Below are 18,980 nucleotides of genomic sequence, written 5' to 3'. Positions count from 1 at the left end.
CTTGGCCGCTTTTGCAGTTACAGATGAGAGAGGTATATGCGAGAGCAAGATGACCACACCGCCAGAGTATCCGGGTAATATCTACAACAGCTTGATGTACAGTGAGGTAGAGAATCCATGATCAATGGCTCGTAAAACTATACCAGACGACAGAAATACAACATAGCAGAACTACACACCAATGTGAATGAAAACTATCCTCTGCTCAAGCGGCACTTTCGTCCTCACGGCGTTGGTTAGCGCGGTTAAGTGCCCAGGCCGCCTTCGTACAGTCCATCACACCATCCTTGAACATCTTCTCATAGAAAGCTTCCACAACATGTTTTGCGACAGCATCCTCAACCACCCACAGCGTGCCAATGACACTCTTGAACCCGGAAAATTGGAGTCCAGCTGCAAGGTGAATGACTTCGTCGGGTGTCTTCTCACCGCCAACAGCGGTATGACACGCCGACAAGAATGCGAACTCAGCGTGAGGAATGTCTTTCTCCATGATATCAGAGGTTTGTCTCTCATGGCGAAACGTGTCACATCAGACCGGTCGACAACTCAACCGAGAGATCATGCAGACGGCAGCTTTCATTTCGGATTCCTTCGATTTCGCTCGTAAATCTGAACAGAGGCAAGTTCATATCCTGAGGCGGTGAAGAAATGTATTTGTGGAGTATCGATATTCACCATGACATCTTTGGTGGACGACAACTCCATCCTGGGTACTAATACTGTTAGCATCCTGCGCAGCCTATATACATCTTGACCGCATCGAGTTCGAATATGGGCTGGAAGAAATGTGCGGAGTGGAGAGGGAGCGCGGGACACTGTCGAATGATCGTTGTAGTCATCAACATAGTCCTTTATTACGTATGGGAAGATGCACAGCACATAGCGCTGGTCGCAGATATGAGCGCTTCGTCTACACAGCAATGAAGCTGTAAAGCAAACATGAGGATGACACATGAGACACAGCCTTAAAAACGCCATGAACGAACGAATGCCCAACTTCCTCAACTCCCAACCAGACACTCGTTGATATCCAGTGATTACGCACCAGGCTTGTCTGAAAGGTGTTTCCTGTGAGTGATACTCTAGGCTCCTCTGTCGATTGAAGCTGACGACTTGCTTACCAGCGACCTCGGATACCCAAAAAGATCTGTTGCACATCATCGAATCTAACAGCACCTGAATACGTCGTCGTCCAAAAGCTGTCTTGTGGGAGAGGATTGGATATTGAATCTTGTACAGACTTGTCTCGTGCGTAATGGCGTGTGCGGTTCTTACAACTATCAAATTGAAAATAAAATAAAATATAGGCCCCTCGACTCACCAGAAGCCATTTTCGTTGCCATATAATTGGTCTGATTTCAAGATCCCGGTAGACTTCTCGTATACACAGGCCACGACTTGGCATAGTTGAGATTCCGAGCGCGGAGCATGTCTTCCTCCACCAGTAAGACGCCAGTAATCACGCCACGCCACACGATGCAAGGTCATACCGACTGGGTAAACGGTGGTGTGCACTTACCTGGCAGCCGACACATTATGACATGTTCGTCGGACGGCTCACTCCGACTATGGGACCTAGAGAGCGGCACACAGATAGGCGAGGACTGGCGACATGAGAATAACGTAGGATTGCGATCCATGGCATTGTCTCCAAACGGGAAGATGATTGCAAGCGGAAGCAATGACTGGAAAGTGAGGTTGTGGGACGTCGAGACGAGGAAGGTCATTGCCAAATGGACAAGACACACCGGTGTTGTGTGCACATTGTGCTGGAGTGCAGATGGTGAGCGAGTAGTGAGTGGATCCTGGGATGGGACGGCAAGAGTTTGGGATGTCGACAGCGGCAAAACTGTCCTGAAAATCAAAACCGGACATGGTTTGGTGTGTGCGGTGATGTACTCGCCTGACTCAACAAAAATTGTGACAGGTGGAAACAAAGAGCATGCGGCAAAAATCTGGGATGCGAAGACGGGCAAGCTTCTCAACGCACTCAAACACGATAATGAAGTTCGCAGCTTGGCATGGTCGTCGGACGGAAACAAGCTTTTCTCCGGGTCATACGGCCTGATTAGGATATTCAGCACTGCCACTTGGCAGCAGATTGCCATCCTCGAAGGTCATACCAACCTTGTCTACGCCATCACCTTGTCTCGAAACAACCGCCTCCTTGCAAGTGCATCAATCGATTCAACAGCGCATCTATGGAATCTCGACACCAACCTCCCAGTCGGACCATCCCTCCAGCACGAAGAGGTTTTACACTCCGCAACCCTTTCCGCTGACGGAAAGGTGCTAGTCACTGCTTGCGAAAACGAAAAACGCGTACACATGGGACGTTCACGCTATCCTCAACGAAGCTGGTTTTGAGGACCTACTTTCCATTGATACCAATGTTGTGAGTGTCAACATATTCGCCCGCTCTCTCTCGCTGACAATGTCTGCTGTTAGGCTCCAAAAGACAAATTGGAACAGAAGGCATCTCAAGATGATTCACGAATACAGCACACACCCCGCTCTTCACTCGATGACGAGTCGTTTTTGGAAGTACGTGCCGTGTTTACAATCCTTCTCATTCATTATAACAGTAATATTTCAGGCTGATGCTACCCAATGTCCTGACCAGTTTGGCGGTGTCGATGAACTCTCACCAACGTTCTTTCACGGCATGGAAGTCGATGTTGGTGTGCGTAACAAATTTCTATTATTTAATCCTTATTTAGACCTCCGTGCTCTCAGTCCTCCCCAATGGGTGGTGCACATCCCCATTCCTCTGCAAATGTACTTCTCGCTCGCCTTTTCTCGCTCCTCCACCGCTTTCGACCCGACGACGGTGAAACGACCGAACTTCCGCAAACTTCAAGGCCTTCGACGTTCCATCTACACGCACTCCTAGCTCGCCTGTCCTCACTTATTCACCGCTCTTCACCTGAAAATGATGCACCAGACGAACTTCAGCAACCCTCCACGCCTTCGCGGTTAGATCCACATGTGTTCCTAGCTCGGCTTTCCTCACTTTTCTCCCGATCTCGACTCGGCACAGATGAAGAAGCCGATTCCCATCCTACAACACCTTTGAGTTCACATTCAGATGCATTCATCAGCCGGCTGTCCTCACTCTTCCGCTCTCAACCTCACATCAACGAAGAAATCAAACTCCCGCAACGCACAAGTCGTCCTCGCGTTGTCGAAGTGGCTGCAGTGCAGGACAGGCAGGTATATATCTCCTTGGTGCCTTTACAATCGCCCTGGTTTAATGATTTCGGTTCAGGCTTTGGTTGTTGCTCGGCGGCCAGAATATGAGAAGGCAAAACGAGCACATCGGCAACAAACCCAATCGCACGGCCAAGCCCAGGCGGCGTCATCGCACACTCAGCCTGCCGATACTTCAACACCTCCTGCTCCAGGTACCAACACTACTACAGCAGGTACAGCAGCCGCACAGTCACCACCTATCCCATGGTGGGCTCAGATCGTGTTGTTTCTCTGCTGTGCATCTCCGCCACACACCAATGGTCATTAATACAGTTGATTCTGCACTTGTATTTCTTTCGTTATGTCTTTCAGTACACCATCAATCTTTTTTCCTCGTCGTGGGACTCGTGCAATGCATCGGACACGATCATGCTGATTGTTGTGAGCGAAGGACGGACGGTGTGCTTCTTGCTCTCCTTTGTCTCTTTCCCCCTACTTTTTCACAAAAAGGCCTGGATTAAACAGGAGTCTTCTACTATGACCCCAGTCATCAGACAACGGCATTACGACCGTGAAACAGAATGTCTGTGTTATACCTGACCTCGTGATCAAGGATCTGTTGAGCGCCATCTCGTAAGTCTGAATGGGTCTTTAGATGCATTCCGAGGGCAGACGCTGGATTTTTTCAGCGTTACGGTCATCACTATACATGTAGACTGTTAAAACTCTCAAGGTAGCTGGCTCTGACGCGTTTCACAATGATTAATGTGTACGACCTGTAGTCATCTTGGGCGTCTACAAATCAACAACTTATCTGGATGCCAAGTTCATCTCCGAACACGTTTCCATCCTTGTGCACTGTGAAGACACGCCATGGTTCGAATTTGGTTCAAGTGTATCAACGTTTCGTCGATCTAGTGGAAGATACAAAGCCCGGGACGTTCCGCTAGGTTATGTTTCGAACTCCGTCAGGACCTAATTACCACACCACCTACTTATGCCTTTCTCCTACCTTATCACCACTACGTATCATAGCTGGCTATAAACTGTTAGATGTATTGGATCGACATTGTGTAATATAGACTTTTGGTGTACTATAATACCGGCCAGTCTGAGAATGCCCTCTGAGCTCGCTGTGTGCGACAGCAAGTATGAGGGTTTCGGCAACGCGGTGGCACGGTATTACCGGATTTGGCGTATTTACGCGCTCTGTATTACCAGCTATAATGTCTTAGGCTTCTAAGTCACCTTAATTTGCTAGTCTGGACCCCCGGTTCTCACAAATGACACTTTAGCTCAATATAAGGGTGAGTAGGCGCCTTATGTACCGCTTTACTAAATTAGAAAGGTGGGAGAAATGGGTGCACATAAACACATGTGTTCGCCACCTTAGTATTTGATTGAAGGACTGACTCGGAGGAGAAATGATCCCGAACGAAGAGGTGTAAACCGAACGAATATCTAGGAGTAAGTAAAAGGGTGGAGTAGAGACGGAGGACAATAATAGAACATGAAGGAGTGGCACTGTGCAGTTGCTATTATTCATTGGGTCCTTCGATCACGAGACGACGTCTGGTGCCGACTGCCGAATCTGAGTAGTGCCTAGCAATAAGGTTGCGCAAAAAGCCACTCGGCTCTGTAACACGACGGGTGACTCCATCTGGGATGTTGCTCGTCGAGTCGCATGGATGGTTTGCGAAATGCATCCCATGACTCTTCCATTGATTCCCGTTGATATTCCACCAGCTCTCCATGTCCCGCTCGTGCTCCCATCCTTCGACGACGATGATGATTGGGACTCTCTTATGGCAGATCCCAGAGTAGAATTTATTGTAGGCCTCAACGAAGGTGCGGGGGCGAGTCGCGCGGCGCACGCAGTACACCAGAAGGCCGATGCTATCCGACCTAGAGCTCATGAGCTCACGCAACAGGCTCTTTAACAGTTCCTTTGCCTCCGCATCTGGTACTGTGCCTGCAGACCCCTCATTGAGACCTGGGGTATCAATCAGGACATATTTCCTGTCGGAAATTTCTACTGGGTAGCGTTCAGGGGTAGAAGTGCATCCATGTGCGTCATTGGATGTCTCCGCAAGTAAATGTTGGGTGGTTCCGTTGATGAGCGAACTTTTCCCTGAGCCGGCTTCGCCGAAGATGACAACATTTCTGTCCAGACGGCGCGTATGCTATATTTTATCAGTAGGGTTGCGCAGTTCAAGAAGTAGGCCACATACTTCGGGGATGCTCGATCGTGGCGCGTGCGGAGTTATTTTAATACTACGCTGTGCTTTCAACGTAAGAGATATGTCCTGGTTATTGATAGCCGAGAGGGTCACTTTGGGACCGGTGTGAAGGAACGAGGATATAGCTTAAGGCAAGGATTAAGGACTTACTGGACTGTCCGTCGCATCCGAGCAATTGTTCAAAAGTAGTCTCGAACGCACGTACATGCTCAGGTCCAGACTCGTATAAGGCACGAATTTCGAGGTTAATTTTTTTGGATGTGGGGGAGAAGATGGACATGAACCACTGGAGAAACTTCAGGGAGGGGGCGTGGATGTTGAGGGTTTCGTTCCAAGAAACGCTGTAGTCTGCCTCTGCAGCCTTGATGGTGGTGTTCCACCGGCCATCGGAGGTAGAGGCACGGACATAATAACCGATGGGCGTGCGGTCAGATGGAACAGAAGAGTTCGTGCCTGCTACCACTGCATGTACGGTGTGAGAAATGGACAACTGAAAGATGGTCTGAGCACTATACCTTCCAGAACTAAACCAGGTCCGCTACGCATGTTTGACATGGGTGAAAAGGGGCGCCAAGTAATTGACGAAGGAATTGGAGAAGATGCCAGTGGAACTTACAATATCGCGACATGCAAGCTATATGTAAATTCCAAATCTAAAAAGGCACCCCGCTTTTGGTTTAACCAGATTCACTTCAAGCCTTGGGCTCGTCTTTGCTTCGATTACGCACTCATCGACATCACCGAGTCAGCCCTATACCGTACATAGCAGTTTTGACGTAGTTGCAACTTCTACGTTGTCTATGAACGTGAGATTCGGTTTTCATTTCCAATTAGAGCTATAACTCACTATCTCTCTGAATAGATGGTTACTAATCAGATCCTCGAGTCCAGCACGAGTTTGCCTCGAGTTGTTCGAGAATCTGGCTGGCGCCGTTTTCAATACCACAGGGTCACGGTTGTGTCTGAAGGATCCGTGCAGGAAACGTGATTTCTTGCAAGTCTGCATTAGAATTTGGCGGGTGTACTTTTCAATAGTAAATACCACAGGGTCGTCTGAAGAATGGCGCAAGAAACGTGATCTCCTGCAAGTCCACGTCAGGATCTGGTGGGTGTCATTTTCAATACCACTAGGTTGTGTCCGAAGGATGGCGCAAGAAACGTGATCTCCTGCAAGTCTGCATCTGTCTTTGTCTATGATCACTGACGCGCGTCCTCGTGAGATTCAGTTTTCATTTTCAGTTGAAAGTTCGAACCATAACTTACTATCTCTTTCAAATTCAATAGGGTTACTAATCAAATCCTCGAGTCCAGCACGAGTTTGCCTCGAGTTGTTCGAGAATCTGGCGGGTGCCGTTTTCAATATCACAGGGTTGCGTCTGAAGGAACGGCACAAGAAATGTGATCTCCTGTAAGTCTGCGCCTGTCTTTATGACTCGCATCGGCAAACACCCGTTAGTAGCCGTTAGTGGGAGAAAGATATATCTAAGTTACTGGCTAATTAGTCAAAAACTCCGTATCATATATATATGGTATCATGCAGTGTAGTTATCCAGATATAAGTATCCTTTGTGCCATTATCCATTGGAGGTTGCGCTCGGCGAGCACACGAGGCCACTGGCAGCTGCAGTTGCCCGCCATCATAGAACTGCCGCTAGATCTAATTTATAAGGTACAATCTCTGGGACACCGATGATCCGAGTCACATTTTATTTCAGCATCGGCGATTCCAAGATCTTACTCACCTGTGGTTCCCAGGTACCTGATCTAATTAGACCTCATACCCAGTGAACACTAGACATTCTGAGACTAGTCACTACTGTAACCTGGTTTAATGGTTTCGGTTCAGGCTTTGGTTGTTGCTCGGCGACCAGAATATGAGAAGGCAAAACGAGCAAATCAGCAACAAACCCAATCACACGCCCAAGCCCAGGCTTCGTTATCGCACCCTCAGCCTGTCGATACCCTTCAACATCTCCTGCTCCAGGTACTAATACTACAGCAGGTGCAGCAGCCGCACAGTTACCACCTATCCCATGGTGAACTCAGATCGTGCTGTTTCTCCGCTAAGCATCTCCATCACACGCCACATGATGGTCGTTGTGAGTGAAGCATCATGACGATTCGAATATTGCTGACAGGACCCGAATTGTTCGAGATGGTATTTGATCTGGTTTGTGACGTCAATTTCAACAAAGCCGTGGGAAAGTCTTTCTTTAAACGGCGACTGCTGCTTCGACCACTGGGTAGTGGGAGCGCCAGGTCCATAACAAGACCCTTCAGAAAATGGGTCGGTGATTTCGTGTTGTGCTTGAGATACGAGTATCATGGCACCATCTTCTATCGCTATCCTTGGCGGTGGTCTAACCGGCCTTTCCGCTGCCTTTCACCTTTCACGTCGGTTTCCAGCAGCTCAGATCACTCTTCTGAACAAGGATATTCACTTTGGCGGATGGATACATTCTAGGCGCGCTAGAATCACACTTAAAGACGGTCGCGAAACCAGCGTGCTTTTGGAGGCTGGCCCGCGCACTCTTAGACCAAATTCAAAGAGTGTTCTCGAATTGGTGGGTAATAAGCTAGTCTAATACAACCTCCCTTTCGACCTTCTCATCGGGCACGTCCCAGACTAGATTAACCTTCTGGACCTATCACCATCTCTCTTAACTCTCCCGAAATCATCACCGGCCGCTCGGAATCGCTTCCTGCGTCTGCCTGGCACCCAAGGTCTCCTTCGCATTCCTTCATCTCCGTTTAGCCTTCTTACTTCTGGGCTCTCACCTAAGTCTTCTTCTTTGCATTCCCCCCTTGGCCATATCCTTCTTTCAGCTATCGCACGGGAGCCATTTCGCCCATGGAATAGGCCCCTTATGATTGAGGATGAGTCGGTTGACGAATTCTTGAGTAGGCGTTTCGGGAGCGAATTCGCAAGGATCTTCGGAAGTGCGCTCGTGCACGGTATTTATGCAGCAGATTCTCGAGAATTGAGCGTCCGCGCGGCGTTCCCGTCACTTTGGGATGCCGAGGAACGCGGTCGTGGCTCCTTGGTAACTGGGTTTCTCCGGCCGTCTAGAGTCTCAGCAACAGCGGAGGTCGACAACCCCCCATATCAGCTAGGGGAAGTATACGAGCAGATGCGCGGAGTATCTGTGTATTCGTTCTCGCAAGGGATCGGTGCGTTGGCAGACGCACTCTTGCGAGAGTTGAGGACACGTCGGAACGTGCGCCTACTTGGCGGAGTGTCCGCGACGGGACTCCGGATGAATCCAAGAACTGCGCAGTTCGAAGTACGCGTGTATCTCAAATAGATAGACTTTTGCTAATAACTACCTGTACGCAGATAACGACCTCATCTTGTGAGACGCTGCGCGCAACACACACTATTTCAGCTCTGCCTCTCCCGAGCCTGAAAGGGCTACTCTCACCCAAGACGCCATTGCCACACCTAACTGCAAATCCTTATTCGTCGGTGACAGTCGTGAACCTCGTGTTCCTTGCACCTCCAGGACATGCACTCCACCCCGTGGGATTTGGGTATCTTGTACCCCGAGCATCATCTGAACATGCGGAAAACGCAATCCTGGGGTGCGTCTTCGACTCCTCGTCAATGTCGGCACAAGAAGCGTCGTGGAGCGCGGATATTGTGAAAATGACTGCGATGCTCCGCGAGCCTGTGACCTCAATCCCTCGCCTTGTAGAGATGCTCTCTGAGCAGTTGGGCGTGCGTCTCCCTGACCCACTCATCGTGAGGGTGCATGACAACGCACATTGCATCCCCCTGCTGCGTGTAGGGCACCTCCAGCGCATGCGGGAGCTAAGCGGCGTACTTCGGGGCGAGCCGTGGAGCGGTAAGCTAGAGGTGATCGGCGCCGGCGTAGGGGGCGTGAGCGTTGGTGACTGCGTAGAAGCTGGAAGACGCGCGGGTAGGAGTTGGGCATAGGGTTTATTCATCGCCCTTTGGACTGAAACGGATGCTGTATGACTTCTACGTCAGGCGTGCGAGCTGGACGCTGAAAGGTTCCTCATAATTACCGCATACGTGTCCTTGTCATGTCACAATTACTGCCACTGACCTCACTAATTTTGGCCTATAGTTATCATTTAAACCAATAAGAGTAATAAGCGCTTGCACAGCGTCGAGCTGTTATTTCGGACGGGGCTGACCGTGAAAACAACAAGGTTTGACATGTTTGACACTCATTGTATCGGATAGGGCAGGGACGACATCCAATACGTCCGCAGTGGAATAAGCACCTCTATGAACCTATTTCTGCAGATGCTGTACTTTATTGTGACCTTTTTTTGCCAAAGTTTTCTTTCTACAAAGAACCAAGCTGTGAACCCTCGTAAGCGTCATTGCGCGCAGCCCCCAGGACCAGAAGGTTCCACTCGAACGGACCTGGCAAGTGTGCTCCCCTCATATAAGGTGGTTTATATGACTGGGTATCTGGTCAATTACGACAATCATCACATCCTCCCACTTTTATTATCCACCTTGCGCTGCGCCTTCTCGAGCTAAGGTTGTGCACAGTCTGCGTTTTTATTTAAACGCTTGACATACACATACCATGGAACGTCGTCCGTGTGCGTAGAACTTGTTCCTTTCTTTCCCGTCAGTGTTGGACTGAACGCGCGTTATCTTATAGTCGACCCATCCGAGTCTCCGCCCATTCCAGACCCTTCATCCGCGCCTTTCCCGTCATTTCCTATGCCTGTGCCTGTCATCAATGTGCAAATGCCTAGCCCTGACGCACCGTACGGACAGCCGTATGCCTCAGAGTATCCATACGCATCTGAATATCCATACACCCCCGAGCCCCCATCTGCTTCTGAGCATCTCGCCTCTGAACACCCGTACACCCCCGAGTACCCATATCCATTCCAGCCACCTCAGCAACCGTATCATGTCCCTCGCGTATCACTGCCACTTAACCTTGATCCGCCGCTTGAACCGTGGGTCCCAAATATACCGGGGCAGTCGGACGAGGAGGAAGTTGACCCCACAGCTGAGCCTGTGTACATTCCTACCACTGAGCATGTGCAGACAGGAGCGTCTGTTTCTCGCAGGCCATCCCGCGTACAGCGTTTGGCTTCCTTCTTGGGACTAAGGCCCAAGGAATCGACAGCTTCAGGTCATTCCTGAAATTACATGCATCAGGTACTTAAAATTATTGGCATAAATCATCGTAGCCTTCACAATGTTCAGTCACAGGTCGTCCTAGACACCTGGAGAGTCCATACGTATATATATCGACAGATTGATCTTCAGTTATACTGCTAGATACTTGTCATATGTACATGTTTCTTTTCATGAAGTCCAAGTGAAATAAGATCCACGTTGTAGCAGCGATGTGGTATGGAGTCAGCTTTGAAGCTTTGAAAAACCGCAGATAAGCGCCTATATATACTCCGTGAATTGGTTTGTGTGCAGGACCGAAAGCACGCTCGTCGTCAACTTGAATTGCTAGTAACGAATGATGTGTGAGTGAGTAAACAAAAGATGGAACATTAATGTTACACTCACCGTTCCTCGGAAGAAATCAGGTTCTGTATTTTGTGTGCTGTCATATCGACCTTGATCGGGGATCCCCATCTAGGTGACAGTGGTCAGTAGCGACAAAGAATGAGGGAGTGAGTACATGCACAAAGAACAAGATCGTTTTGCGTAGCCGCGCTGCATTCTTGTTGGAAAGTTGATGAATTGGGTGAGATGATAGCCTGGGAGAACATTAATGAAGACTTACCTATGGACAAATCGAGGCAGTTAGCCTTCGTAGTGTTGCTCATAGCATCCATCATGTGTTGGTGCGATTCGACGGCATCAAGTCTACCCCCAGAAAGGAGAGCATGACATAGTTTCTGGTATGCAGTTAGCCACAAAGACTCGAGGTTCCACTCGAAAAGCCGTCGAAAGCACGGGGGTAGACATGAAACTTATTTTTGGGTGTGTGATATCAACGTACCAGCGCCAAGTCCTCATACAGAGAAAGTGCTGGTTCTGACAGCAGCAGTGAAATGGCCGGCAGCTTCGTCGTGATGCACACCATCCAAGACATCAGTTCCTAGCTGAACATGAAGATACGCCTGACGTGATGTTGCGGAGATCAGTGTCAATGCGTGAACCTCGAACGATGAATCGATGAAACCCACTTCCACGACACGACATACAAGAGTATCGTTACTTGAACAAGTATCAGCTAGATCTCAGACGCGCAGAATTGCCTCCTTGTGTTCAAGTTGATCTGCATCAAAAAGTGCGATAGCCTGGAAACCTAAAACAAGCATGATGCATGTGTGAGCAGATTAACTTGCCTTCGTCAATAGAAGACAATGGTTTGTACTTAAATCTCCGTTCGTAAACACGGACGCGATGTCAAATGCTTTGATCCCATCTTAGTACCTCTTCCAGTCTGTGAATGAGGGCCGAAGGGTGATGGACTAAGTACGTGATGGCGTCAGTGTATCTCACCTTGAAGTTTGTATCATCAAGCGCGTTGTCCCAGTCATGTTTTCGCGCCCTGACGGAAGAACGATTGGCATATGAGCGGCAGTTGAAGTTGGCACCGGTAACCGGCGTAAATATATCGTTTTAGCTCTGCGGCGGCAGGGAAGTCTCCAGACTGTCACAATGGACCAGACATGCATTTAAATGTATTACAAACTGTTGTGTTTATGCGCGTAAAGCATGGTCACAAGTCACTTATAATAGAGAGCGAAAAACTTGGGCTTCAAGGGGACATACGTTGATTTTGTTACATGGGGTACCCTAAACACGACATAAGAAAATGGAAGGACGGAAAGTCAGATTAACCCAGTGACTGAGTACCGTGATGATCTAGAAAGACTCGGAGTTGAGACAAGTGTTCTTTGAAATCGCTTGGCAAATACGAACCAAAAACGCCATCACAAACGCGGACGGTCCCCCCTGGCTATTCGGAATATCCCTTGACACATGTCTATTACATTAACCCCCAGGACATGCATGAGGCAAATATTGCATCAACAGTTTTAGTTGTTTGTTTGCGGTATATAAATAAAGAAATTCTCTCTCATCCACTTGGATAACGAAGTCTAAATATAGATGTATCCGCTCAAAACAATAATCCAACCCCCAGAACCAATCCACTACTTTGGATGCCACTGATATCATTGATTTCGCCACGGGACCTTCGAATTCACACTATCAGCCACTAAACACACACCCAGGCTCCTCAAAACGTCTAATTTCTCTCTGTGCGTCGATTGACTCTCAAAGCAACACGTTGTCCACGTTGCACATTCTCTATGACACTCATGCAGTCAATGCAAAGAGAGATGTCAACGTTCTTTGATTGGTGGCGTCTCGAAATATATGCATGATGCATGCAAAAGAATGAGAGAAAGATCGCGTGTACAGGGTGCCCAAGATGCCTCCGCTGTACATGTGTCAATGTGATTATAACTGCGTCCCATCATTTCTATAACTCGCATGGGATCTGAAATTTGAACCCAGAATATTCTGCTGTCTGCACCAGGCATAAATATTATCCAAACGCCGATGGAGCTCTTCGTCTTGGTGCTACTGACTCGGAGTTCGCCTAATCTGATCGGACTTGACTCACGACTTCTGATCACACAATGTCAATGCCAAGTGACAGGCTAGAGCACAGGGTACTGAGCCATGTGGATAGGTTATCAAGTCATGTGGAACTCTCGGTATGTCTGAAATCTTGTGCTCTGCTGAACAAATAACAGGTGATTCATCGACCCCGAGTTTTGTATAGGAAACCTGAAGATGTACAACTAAGACCTGAGCAAGCAATTGCGCGGCGGGAAGCGTTCATGGCTCTAGCTTCCTTGAAGCGATTGGTTACAGGTTAGTGGAGTGTTTTGAAAACTACGGCCAAGTGATTGATGTTGTGAACAACCTCACAGCACGACTTGAATGAAATTTTCACGTTAATTTAATAGATGTGTTATGAATGCTAAGGTCATGATTGCATGATCAGACCTCATAGATGTAGGCATATCTAGTACTTGCTTGTACCTATCCAGATTGGGATTGGCTGACACTATCTATACGGACCCAGCCATCTTGTCGTTTCCGTCATGCGTTACTGCACGAGAACCAAAGTGATTGATTCCGACTTCGATAGGAAACAATAGGTGTTCAAAGAACCATAGGCAAACCTTGCGTCATTGCCCGGACCGGTGGGATCCTGTGATGCTACGCAAGTACTCGGGACCACCCAACGCCGGGCGCAAGATCTTTGGAGTTGTCAAACTAGGCTAAATTTCAATATTGTTCCCCAGGTCCTGTCATTTCGCATCTCCGCTATCATCTAGATGTTATATTTGGCCAAGGAATATAAAATCTGAACGACTGATGCGGGAATCATCCAAACTCTCAAATGACGGATTTGAATGAGCTCAAGGTTGAAGTCCTCTTGGACATCATCAACTCCTCTGCACGCAAAGCAATACAAGAATACAAGAAAAGCGGACATGGGGTTCCTGGTGCTGACTCGACCACTTTTCACCCCCTCGATCTGGCGACAGACACACTTGCCCTTAGGAAGGCAATTAGGCTGCTCGAAGGTGCATGCCATCAATTGAGTGCGGTATTGGCCCCCCCACAACACACGGTATACAATGTAAGTGCCGATCATATTTGACTTCTCCTTTGGAACTCATTTCCTTAGTTTGTTCATGATTACACTTGGGCATGCACAGACATTGCCATCAGAGCGCGCATTGCGGATGTTCTGGATCAACACCCGGAAGGTCTTAATGTGGATGCGTTGGCCGACGCAGTCAACCTCGACAAGACCAAAACTTTACGTGTATTACGAGTCTTAGCTCTCAAGGGTTGCTTTAAAGAAGGTAATATATGTCATGCTGCCAGTCCAGAATTTTCTTTGAAACCGTTGTTACACAGTTGAACAAGAAGTCTTTGCAAACACCCGACTCTCGCTCATACTCAAGTCAACGAGCAACGTTGGGTGTATGGTTCGGGTTCATAAAGACATCCCGAAATACGGTGCAAATCTCTATGACACTATGACTGACCAAGAATACGCAAGATCACATGAGGTCGACAAATCACCCCGACTATTTTCTCTCAGAAAGGAAGGTATAAACAGCGGCTACTGGGAAATGGACGTGAGTTTTGCCATCACACTGCCTTTCTCTACCTTAACATATTTTATAGGGTGAGACACGCGATGTGCGGGCGAAGTCATCCACCTACAGGCGACGACTCACATAATCTTATGCACAGATATTTCAAAGAGGCCTGGTGGGTCATACTGAGATCTTTGGCTCTTCTGCTGTGCTGCATCGTAAGCTATCACCTCATTCGGTCGTCAGAATGATTGTAAAGCATCTCGTAAGATTACCCTTGGGACACTGTATCATCCATGGTGGATATTGGATCTGGAATTGGAGGAATTTCCATTCCTCTGGCGAACATGTTCCCTCACCTCAGAATAACCAATCAGGATCTCCCGGGAATCGTAGAGCAGGCTCAAATTGTGAGTTCAGACATTCGGTCTATATAATTATTCTAGCGGACAAGTCATTGAAATTTGGTTAGGCATGGGACAAAGATGCCCCTGGGGCAATGCGCGACGGGCGCGTGGAGTTCGTGCCATTCAATTTCTTCGAGGAATCACCTGTCGTCGGAAAGGATGTCTACTATGTAAGTGGCTAAGTTTGTTCCCATTCAGCTTGATAATTTGATATAGTTGAGGAACATTCTTCACGACTGGCCCGACGCTGAGTCAACGACGATCCTCCGTAATATTCGCAAAGTAATGGGACCAAACAGCCGAGTGTTAATTCGTGAGTCGGCTGCGGTTTTCAACTGGTGTTTGCTTCAGGATCAATGTCTTGTGCTAGATGACTTGTGTACTCTTCCACACAGTCGAAGAGCCTGGCGTAGGAACTACCGAGTTTAGCAAGGTGAGTTTTTGAGCTTAGCCTGATAGTGTATTTCTGTATTCATCATTATAAGGCGCCTGAACCTATGTTATTGAACTTCGGGGCAGGCAATCACACAGCGTACCAACAAGACATGACCATGTGGCTTATTTTTAATTCCAAAGAGCGAACCTTGAACGAGTTGAAGATAATTGGGCAAGTTCATTCCATATCTGAATACTTGGCAATGGTTGACTTGTTACGATTCACGATTCACAGGGCCAATGCTGGTCTAGTAATCACCAGGGTTTATGACCTTGTAGGGACGATGGTCATGGAGTTCAGGATCGCGCAGGACTGATCCTGAATACAATTATGTGGAATCTATACTCTAATCTTCTTCAATCGATTACGCCATGAAGACGACAATGACAAGGGAAGCTCAGACTGACACCAGGATTTAAACAAGCGGTTTGCGCAGCAGCAGGCAATGACGGCTCGATGATACCATCGTTTGGCTGTAAGTTGATGTAGTGACTCCGGCCTGCCGATTGATGACGAGCATGACGAGTTGGACCCTGGACGATCTTCTCCTGCTAAGTAAGTACACGTATACGAGTGTAACAGAATGTCAGTATCCGCGTGACCGTTATGCTCGGGATCAGCCTGGCTTATACTACGAGTGGCGTACCTCGTCAAATTCCCCCCTTCTCGAGGACCTACGTCAGATTGGTTAATTTTATGCATAGATATTCAAAGAAGTATGATGGGCCATAGCGGTTTGCTGCATGGTGATGTCGGCCTCATGTACTTCGTTGGTTAATCGGATTGGCGATATCGACGTGTGAGATCACCGTCGCGAAAGGTCAAAAGGTCAAGAAGGGTGATGAACTTGGGATGTTCCGTTTCCGCGGCTCTACTCATTGCCCCGTTTTTCGCGGGGCAACTGAGGCGACCTTTAAACCCCACCGTCGGGACAGTGCAGGATATTACCGTAAACCAAACACCTGTGTACCTCGATCCCGTTCCCGACAGTACTTAGCCTGTCAAGGAATGGTATCACAGGTAGATAGCTGCTAGTTTCACGTTAAAGATTTGTACCTTGGAGTGGTGAATCATGTATGCCGTACATCATGTCTTACAACCTGTTTTTCGGTTTTGAATTGAATGCTATGTACTTTGTTGGGATTAGCAGGACCATAATCTGTATTCCTTCAAGCGTCGATCAGATATACGAGGGATGTCTGTTGTTCCCTTATGTATTCTGTCATTTGCCCCTGGGAGCGGTGACGGCGCACACCAAGATCTTATGGGGAAATATATGATGGTCCCTCAACGGGTTGAACGTCGTATAACAAGAACTGTCCGAGCGTGCCATTAATATTCTCGGGTCTGTACCAGAAGCAGATGGGACAAATCAGGTGGACATCCATATCGTTGGCGTGTCCCGCAATCATTGTTAGTGTGGGGGTTAATGGGACATCCTTTTCGTGTAATTGGATAGATCGATCCACCATACGGGTACCGCATAGACCTACGTACTGCTTGACTCCTGTCAAAGTGTCAATAACTCATATACGCTAAATCCACGCGACTGCGCATTTTCTGGGCAATGAAGGCAACAGAACTGCTACCTAAAATTAATACAAGGCTCCAGCGAGAGGACGGTGCACAGAACCAACAAACTATGTCACAATAAGACGAGCGATAGATCGGTACTTGCAGGCAAATACTCACCAACATATAGAGCGTGACGTTATGTATCGCGAGTTTATGCTTCTGGTCTTGCTGTCGTAAGGAGATATTTCTTGGGCCTGGGTTTTGCACCATTCTTCTTAGCTGCAACTCTTGCTTTTGCCCTTTGTTCTTTTGCAGATTTCATATCTTTGGGTGCAGTAGTGCGGAGTTGCTTGATATGAGTAGGAATCAAACATTTCGAAGAATTGGGCTGGACTGGAGGCACAAGCCAGGGTGCGCTGATTACAGGTACAGATTGAAGCATATCGCGAAAAATAGGTAAACACGGGGCATCTTCCTATTGAAGGCGTCAGAAGTAAGGATCCTGACATTTCAAACGCTTACATGAATGGCTATTACGGCCGCTCGTCTCAGACCAAGCGCCTGTGCAAGTGCGGACTCTGAGCCCTTTGGTAGGACGATCAATTTCAGGGGCTGTCGAGTTCCTAGAGGGTTAGATCCAGAGCGCGTAGAGTTGCATCCTGCTACAAGGTGAGGGATGTGATCCAACAAGATCGGAGGATTGACATCGGCACGGCATACGAAGACAGCAGCAATGGGAGAAGTGTCGGGGAATATCGGATTGGTATGAGACGTGGTAGTGAGTGTAACCGATTGTCGGACAGACTTCAACTGCGATTCAAGTCTCCTTGTCACTTCATTGATACCGATGGTCATGTGGCCCGACGACGGAGAATGTTTACTAACGGCCGGAGATGGCAAAGGAGTGGAACCCACGGAACATGCAGAGGTTTTTGAACATACCATCGAGTCTGGGCTCGGGTTTGTCCCCTCCACCGAATCTGCAATTTCCGATCGGGTTAGAGCTTTCCTAGCGCATGCCTTGGAAGATTTTCGACTTCCACTCCTCACCGCGCTTTCCACAGTTGTTACGAGTGTCGCGAGGAACAAGTTTTGCGCGTTTGACGGGATCGAGGGCCTAGCTTGAGATGTTAGACGCGTTGTAAGTTGGAGGAGATCAAAACAACCATTGTATTCGGAATGGATTTTCAAGGACACTTTTAAAAACTTCCTTTCGTTCTATGGTTGCCCGTGCCTTTGCACGATTTGACGTATGGGTGTGGCTCCGAGCTGCTTTATTGGACATCGGTTACACTCCAAAGGGATCAACCCAGTTTACCGTGACAATGATTGTTTGGCTGAAGTTTGGTCCTGTGTGAATCGCAGGGCATTGCCAAACAACTCGCTCGTGCTAATTTCAACTAACATAATATACTACTGCACACTGGTCATCCGCTCTTACAACAGAACCAGACCTAGGCTTCAAGTTGAACGAAGATGTCCCTTACTACGTGCTGTACACGATGCGATCGAGTGAACAATATCAGGCGTATAAGAATGATTCGGATCTGTTGTAAGCGCCTCCATGATTCTTGTATAACTTGAAATTTCATGGTTTAATTTTCACGTAGGTGAAACTAATCAATGGTGACGTACCACAAAATAATCAAATTCGAGGCAAGCAGAAAGTCTGAGATGCCTTGGAAATATCCATACATGCACAGGGTGCACAGGACCGCGATCTACATGCACCCGTGAACTTCAAAAGCTATTCGTTCTTAGCTTAGAACGGGATACGTTCCGCTCAAAAGCATTGGCGCACTGTAACGCGACTGGTTCGCAACGTATTGTTAGTAATTACCCGTGGACGCTATCCTCTGTTCGGTTTCGGCTACGTTAGCACCGCCACGCGATATAATTCGCATTGGAACATGCTGGACTTTCCGGGTGGTATCTTACCCAGCTTTAAAAGTTAGCATCTGTCATCTCCCTACCCTCTTCCACCGTCAAAGAATATGCTGAACACTTCATGCATCATTCATGGAACCTAGCCACATCAATGCTACCTGGGTTGGACTCGCGGGGGCCCAATAAGGAGAGGCCGCATCA

The 18,980-nt window shown here is 48.1% G+C and overlaps 7 protein-coding genes across 7 annotated transcripts; 3 read left to right on the top strand and 4 right to left on the bottom strand.

Annotated features, from left to right (window-relative positions):
• Positions 1-205: 205 nt before the first annotated feature.
• Positions 206-583, bottom strand: DFJ58DRAFT_869844 (CHAT domain-containing protein; the record flags this gene model as incomplete). Its single annotated transcript, XM_041394283.1, has 2 exons — positions 206-511; positions 572-583. 2 exons carry the CDS (start codon positions 581-583, stop codon positions 206-208), a joined length of 318 nt encoding a protein of 105 aa, XP_041246550.1.
• Positions 584-3,047: 2,464 nt separating this feature from the next.
• DFJ58DRAFT_775004 (uncharacterized protein) lies at positions 3,048-3,419 on the bottom strand. The gene has a single exon (XM_041389407.1). The coding sequence runs from the start codon at positions 3,363-3,365 to the stop codon at positions 3,135-3,137; it is 231 nt and encodes a 76-aa protein (XP_041246549.1). The 5' UTR covers positions 3,366-3,419; the 3' UTR covers positions 3,048-3,134.
• A 1,314-nt stretch (positions 3,420-4,733) lies between these two features.
• DFJ58DRAFT_725246 (uncharacterized protein) lies at positions 4,734-5,990 on the bottom strand (the record flags this gene model as incomplete). Its single annotated transcript, XM_041385213.1, has 4 exons — positions 4,734-5,378; positions 5,427-5,527; positions 5,586-5,897; positions 5,951-5,990. 4 exons carry the CDS (start codon positions 5,988-5,990, stop codon positions 4,734-4,736), a joined length of 1,098 nt encoding a protein of 365 aa, XP_041246548.1.
• A 1,674-nt stretch (positions 5,991-7,664) lies between these two features.
• DFJ58DRAFT_681020 (uncharacterized protein) lies at positions 7,665-9,657 on the top strand. The gene is made up of 3 exons (XM_041383212.1): positions 7,665-7,999; positions 8,066-8,719; positions 8,773-9,657. The coding sequence occupies exons 1-3, from the start codon at positions 7,760-7,762 to the stop codon at positions 9,370-9,372; spliced, it is 1,494 nt and encodes a 497-aa protein (XP_041246547.1). The 5' UTR covers positions 7,665-7,759; the 3' UTR covers positions 9,373-9,657.
• Positions 9,658-10,000: 343 nt separating this feature from the next.
• Positions 10,001-10,575, top strand: DFJ58DRAFT_725244 (uncharacterized protein; the record flags this gene model as incomplete). The annotated part of the gene is made up of 2 exons (XM_041385212.1): positions 10,001-10,016; positions 10,079-10,575. The coding sequence occupies 2 exons, from the start codon at positions 10,001-10,003 to the stop codon at positions 10,573-10,575; spliced, it is 513 nt and encodes a 170-aa protein (XP_041246546.1).
• A 3,206-nt stretch (positions 10,576-13,781) lies between these two features.
• DFJ58DRAFT_912462 (O-methyltransferase-domain-containing protein) lies at positions 13,782-15,821 on the top strand. The gene is made up of 10 exons (XM_041395274.1): positions 13,782-14,065; positions 14,114-14,294; positions 14,350-14,573; positions 14,623-14,637; positions 14,692-14,752; positions 14,805-14,944; positions 15,007-15,111; positions 15,158-15,258; positions 15,317-15,374; positions 15,427-15,821. Exons 1-10 carry the CDS (start codon positions 13,823-13,825, stop codon positions 15,691-15,693), a joined length of 1,395 nt encoding a protein of 464 aa, XP_041246545.1. The 5' UTR covers positions 13,782-13,822; the 3' UTR covers positions 15,694-15,821.
• Positions 15,822-16,697: 876 nt separating this feature from the next.
• Positions 16,698-18,220, bottom strand: DFJ58DRAFT_774982 (uncharacterized protein). The gene is made up of 4 exons (XM_041389405.1): positions 18,059-18,220; positions 17,415-18,009; positions 17,070-17,367; positions 16,698-17,017 (listed from the first exon to the last, which is right to left on the bottom strand). The coding sequence occupies exons 1-3, from the start codon at positions 18,175-18,177 to the stop codon at positions 17,104-17,106; spliced, it is 978 nt and encodes a 325-aa protein (XP_041246544.1). The 5' UTR covers positions 18,178-18,220; the 3' UTR covers positions 16,698-17,017; positions 17,070-17,103.
• Between the last annotated feature and the right edge of the window lie 760 nt (positions 18,221-18,980).

Source organism: Suillus subalutaceus (genome assembly GCF_016647625.1).
Source record: "Suillus subalutaceus strain FC151 chromosome Unknown DFJ58scaffold_25, whole genome shotgun sequence".
Lineage (NCBI taxonomy): Eukaryota > Fungi > Basidiomycota > Agaricomycetes > Boletales > Suillaceae > Suillus > Suillus subalutaceus.
Note: the sequence above shows the minus strand (reverse complement) of the source record. Positions and strands in the feature narration are given on the sequence as shown.

Excerpts from the sequence above, each read along its gene's own strand:
- DFJ58DRAFT_775004 (XM_041389407.1), bottom strand. The coding sequence starts at position 3,365 with ATGACGCCGCCTGGGCTTGGCCGTGCGATTGGGTTTGTTGCCGATGTG.
- DFJ58DRAFT_681020 (XM_041383212.1), top strand. The coding sequence starts at position 7,760 with ATGGCACCATCTTCTATCGCTATCCTTGGCGGTGGTCTAACCGGCCTT. Across the intron at positions 8,000-8,065 it reads CAAAGAGTGTTCTCGAATTG|ATTAACCTTCTGGACCTATC; the intron begins GTGGGTAATAAG and ends GTCCCAGACTAG. Across the intron at positions 8,720-8,772 it reads CAAGAACTGCGCAGTTCGAA|ATAACGACCTCATCTTGTGA; the intron begins GTACGCGTGTAT and ends ACCTGTACGCAG.
- DFJ58DRAFT_912462 (XM_041395274.1), top strand. The coding sequence starts at position 13,823 with ATGACGGATTTGAATGAGCTCAAGGTTGAAGTCCTCTTGGACATCATC. Across the intron at positions 14,066-14,113 it reads CACAACACACGGTATACAAT|TTTGTTCATGATTACACTTG; the intron begins GTAAGTGCCGAT and ends TCATTTCCTTAG. Across the intron at positions 14,945-15,006 it reads TCGTAGAGCAGGCTCAAATT|GCATGGGACAAAGATGCCCC; the intron begins GTGAGTTCAGAC and ends AAATTTGGTTAG.
- DFJ58DRAFT_774982 (XM_041389405.1), bottom strand. The coding sequence starts at position 18,177 with ATGTCCAATAAAGCAGCTCGGAGCCACACCCATACGTCAAATCGTGCA. Across the intron at positions 18,010-18,058 it reads AATCCATTCCGAATACAATG|GCCCTCGATCCCGTCAAACG; the intron begins GTTGTTTTGATC and ends ATCTCAAGCTAG. Across the intron at positions 17,368-17,414 it reads CGGCCGTAATAGCCATTCAT|GAAGATGCCCCGTGTTTACC; the intron begins GTAAGCGTTTGA and ends CGCCTTCAATAG.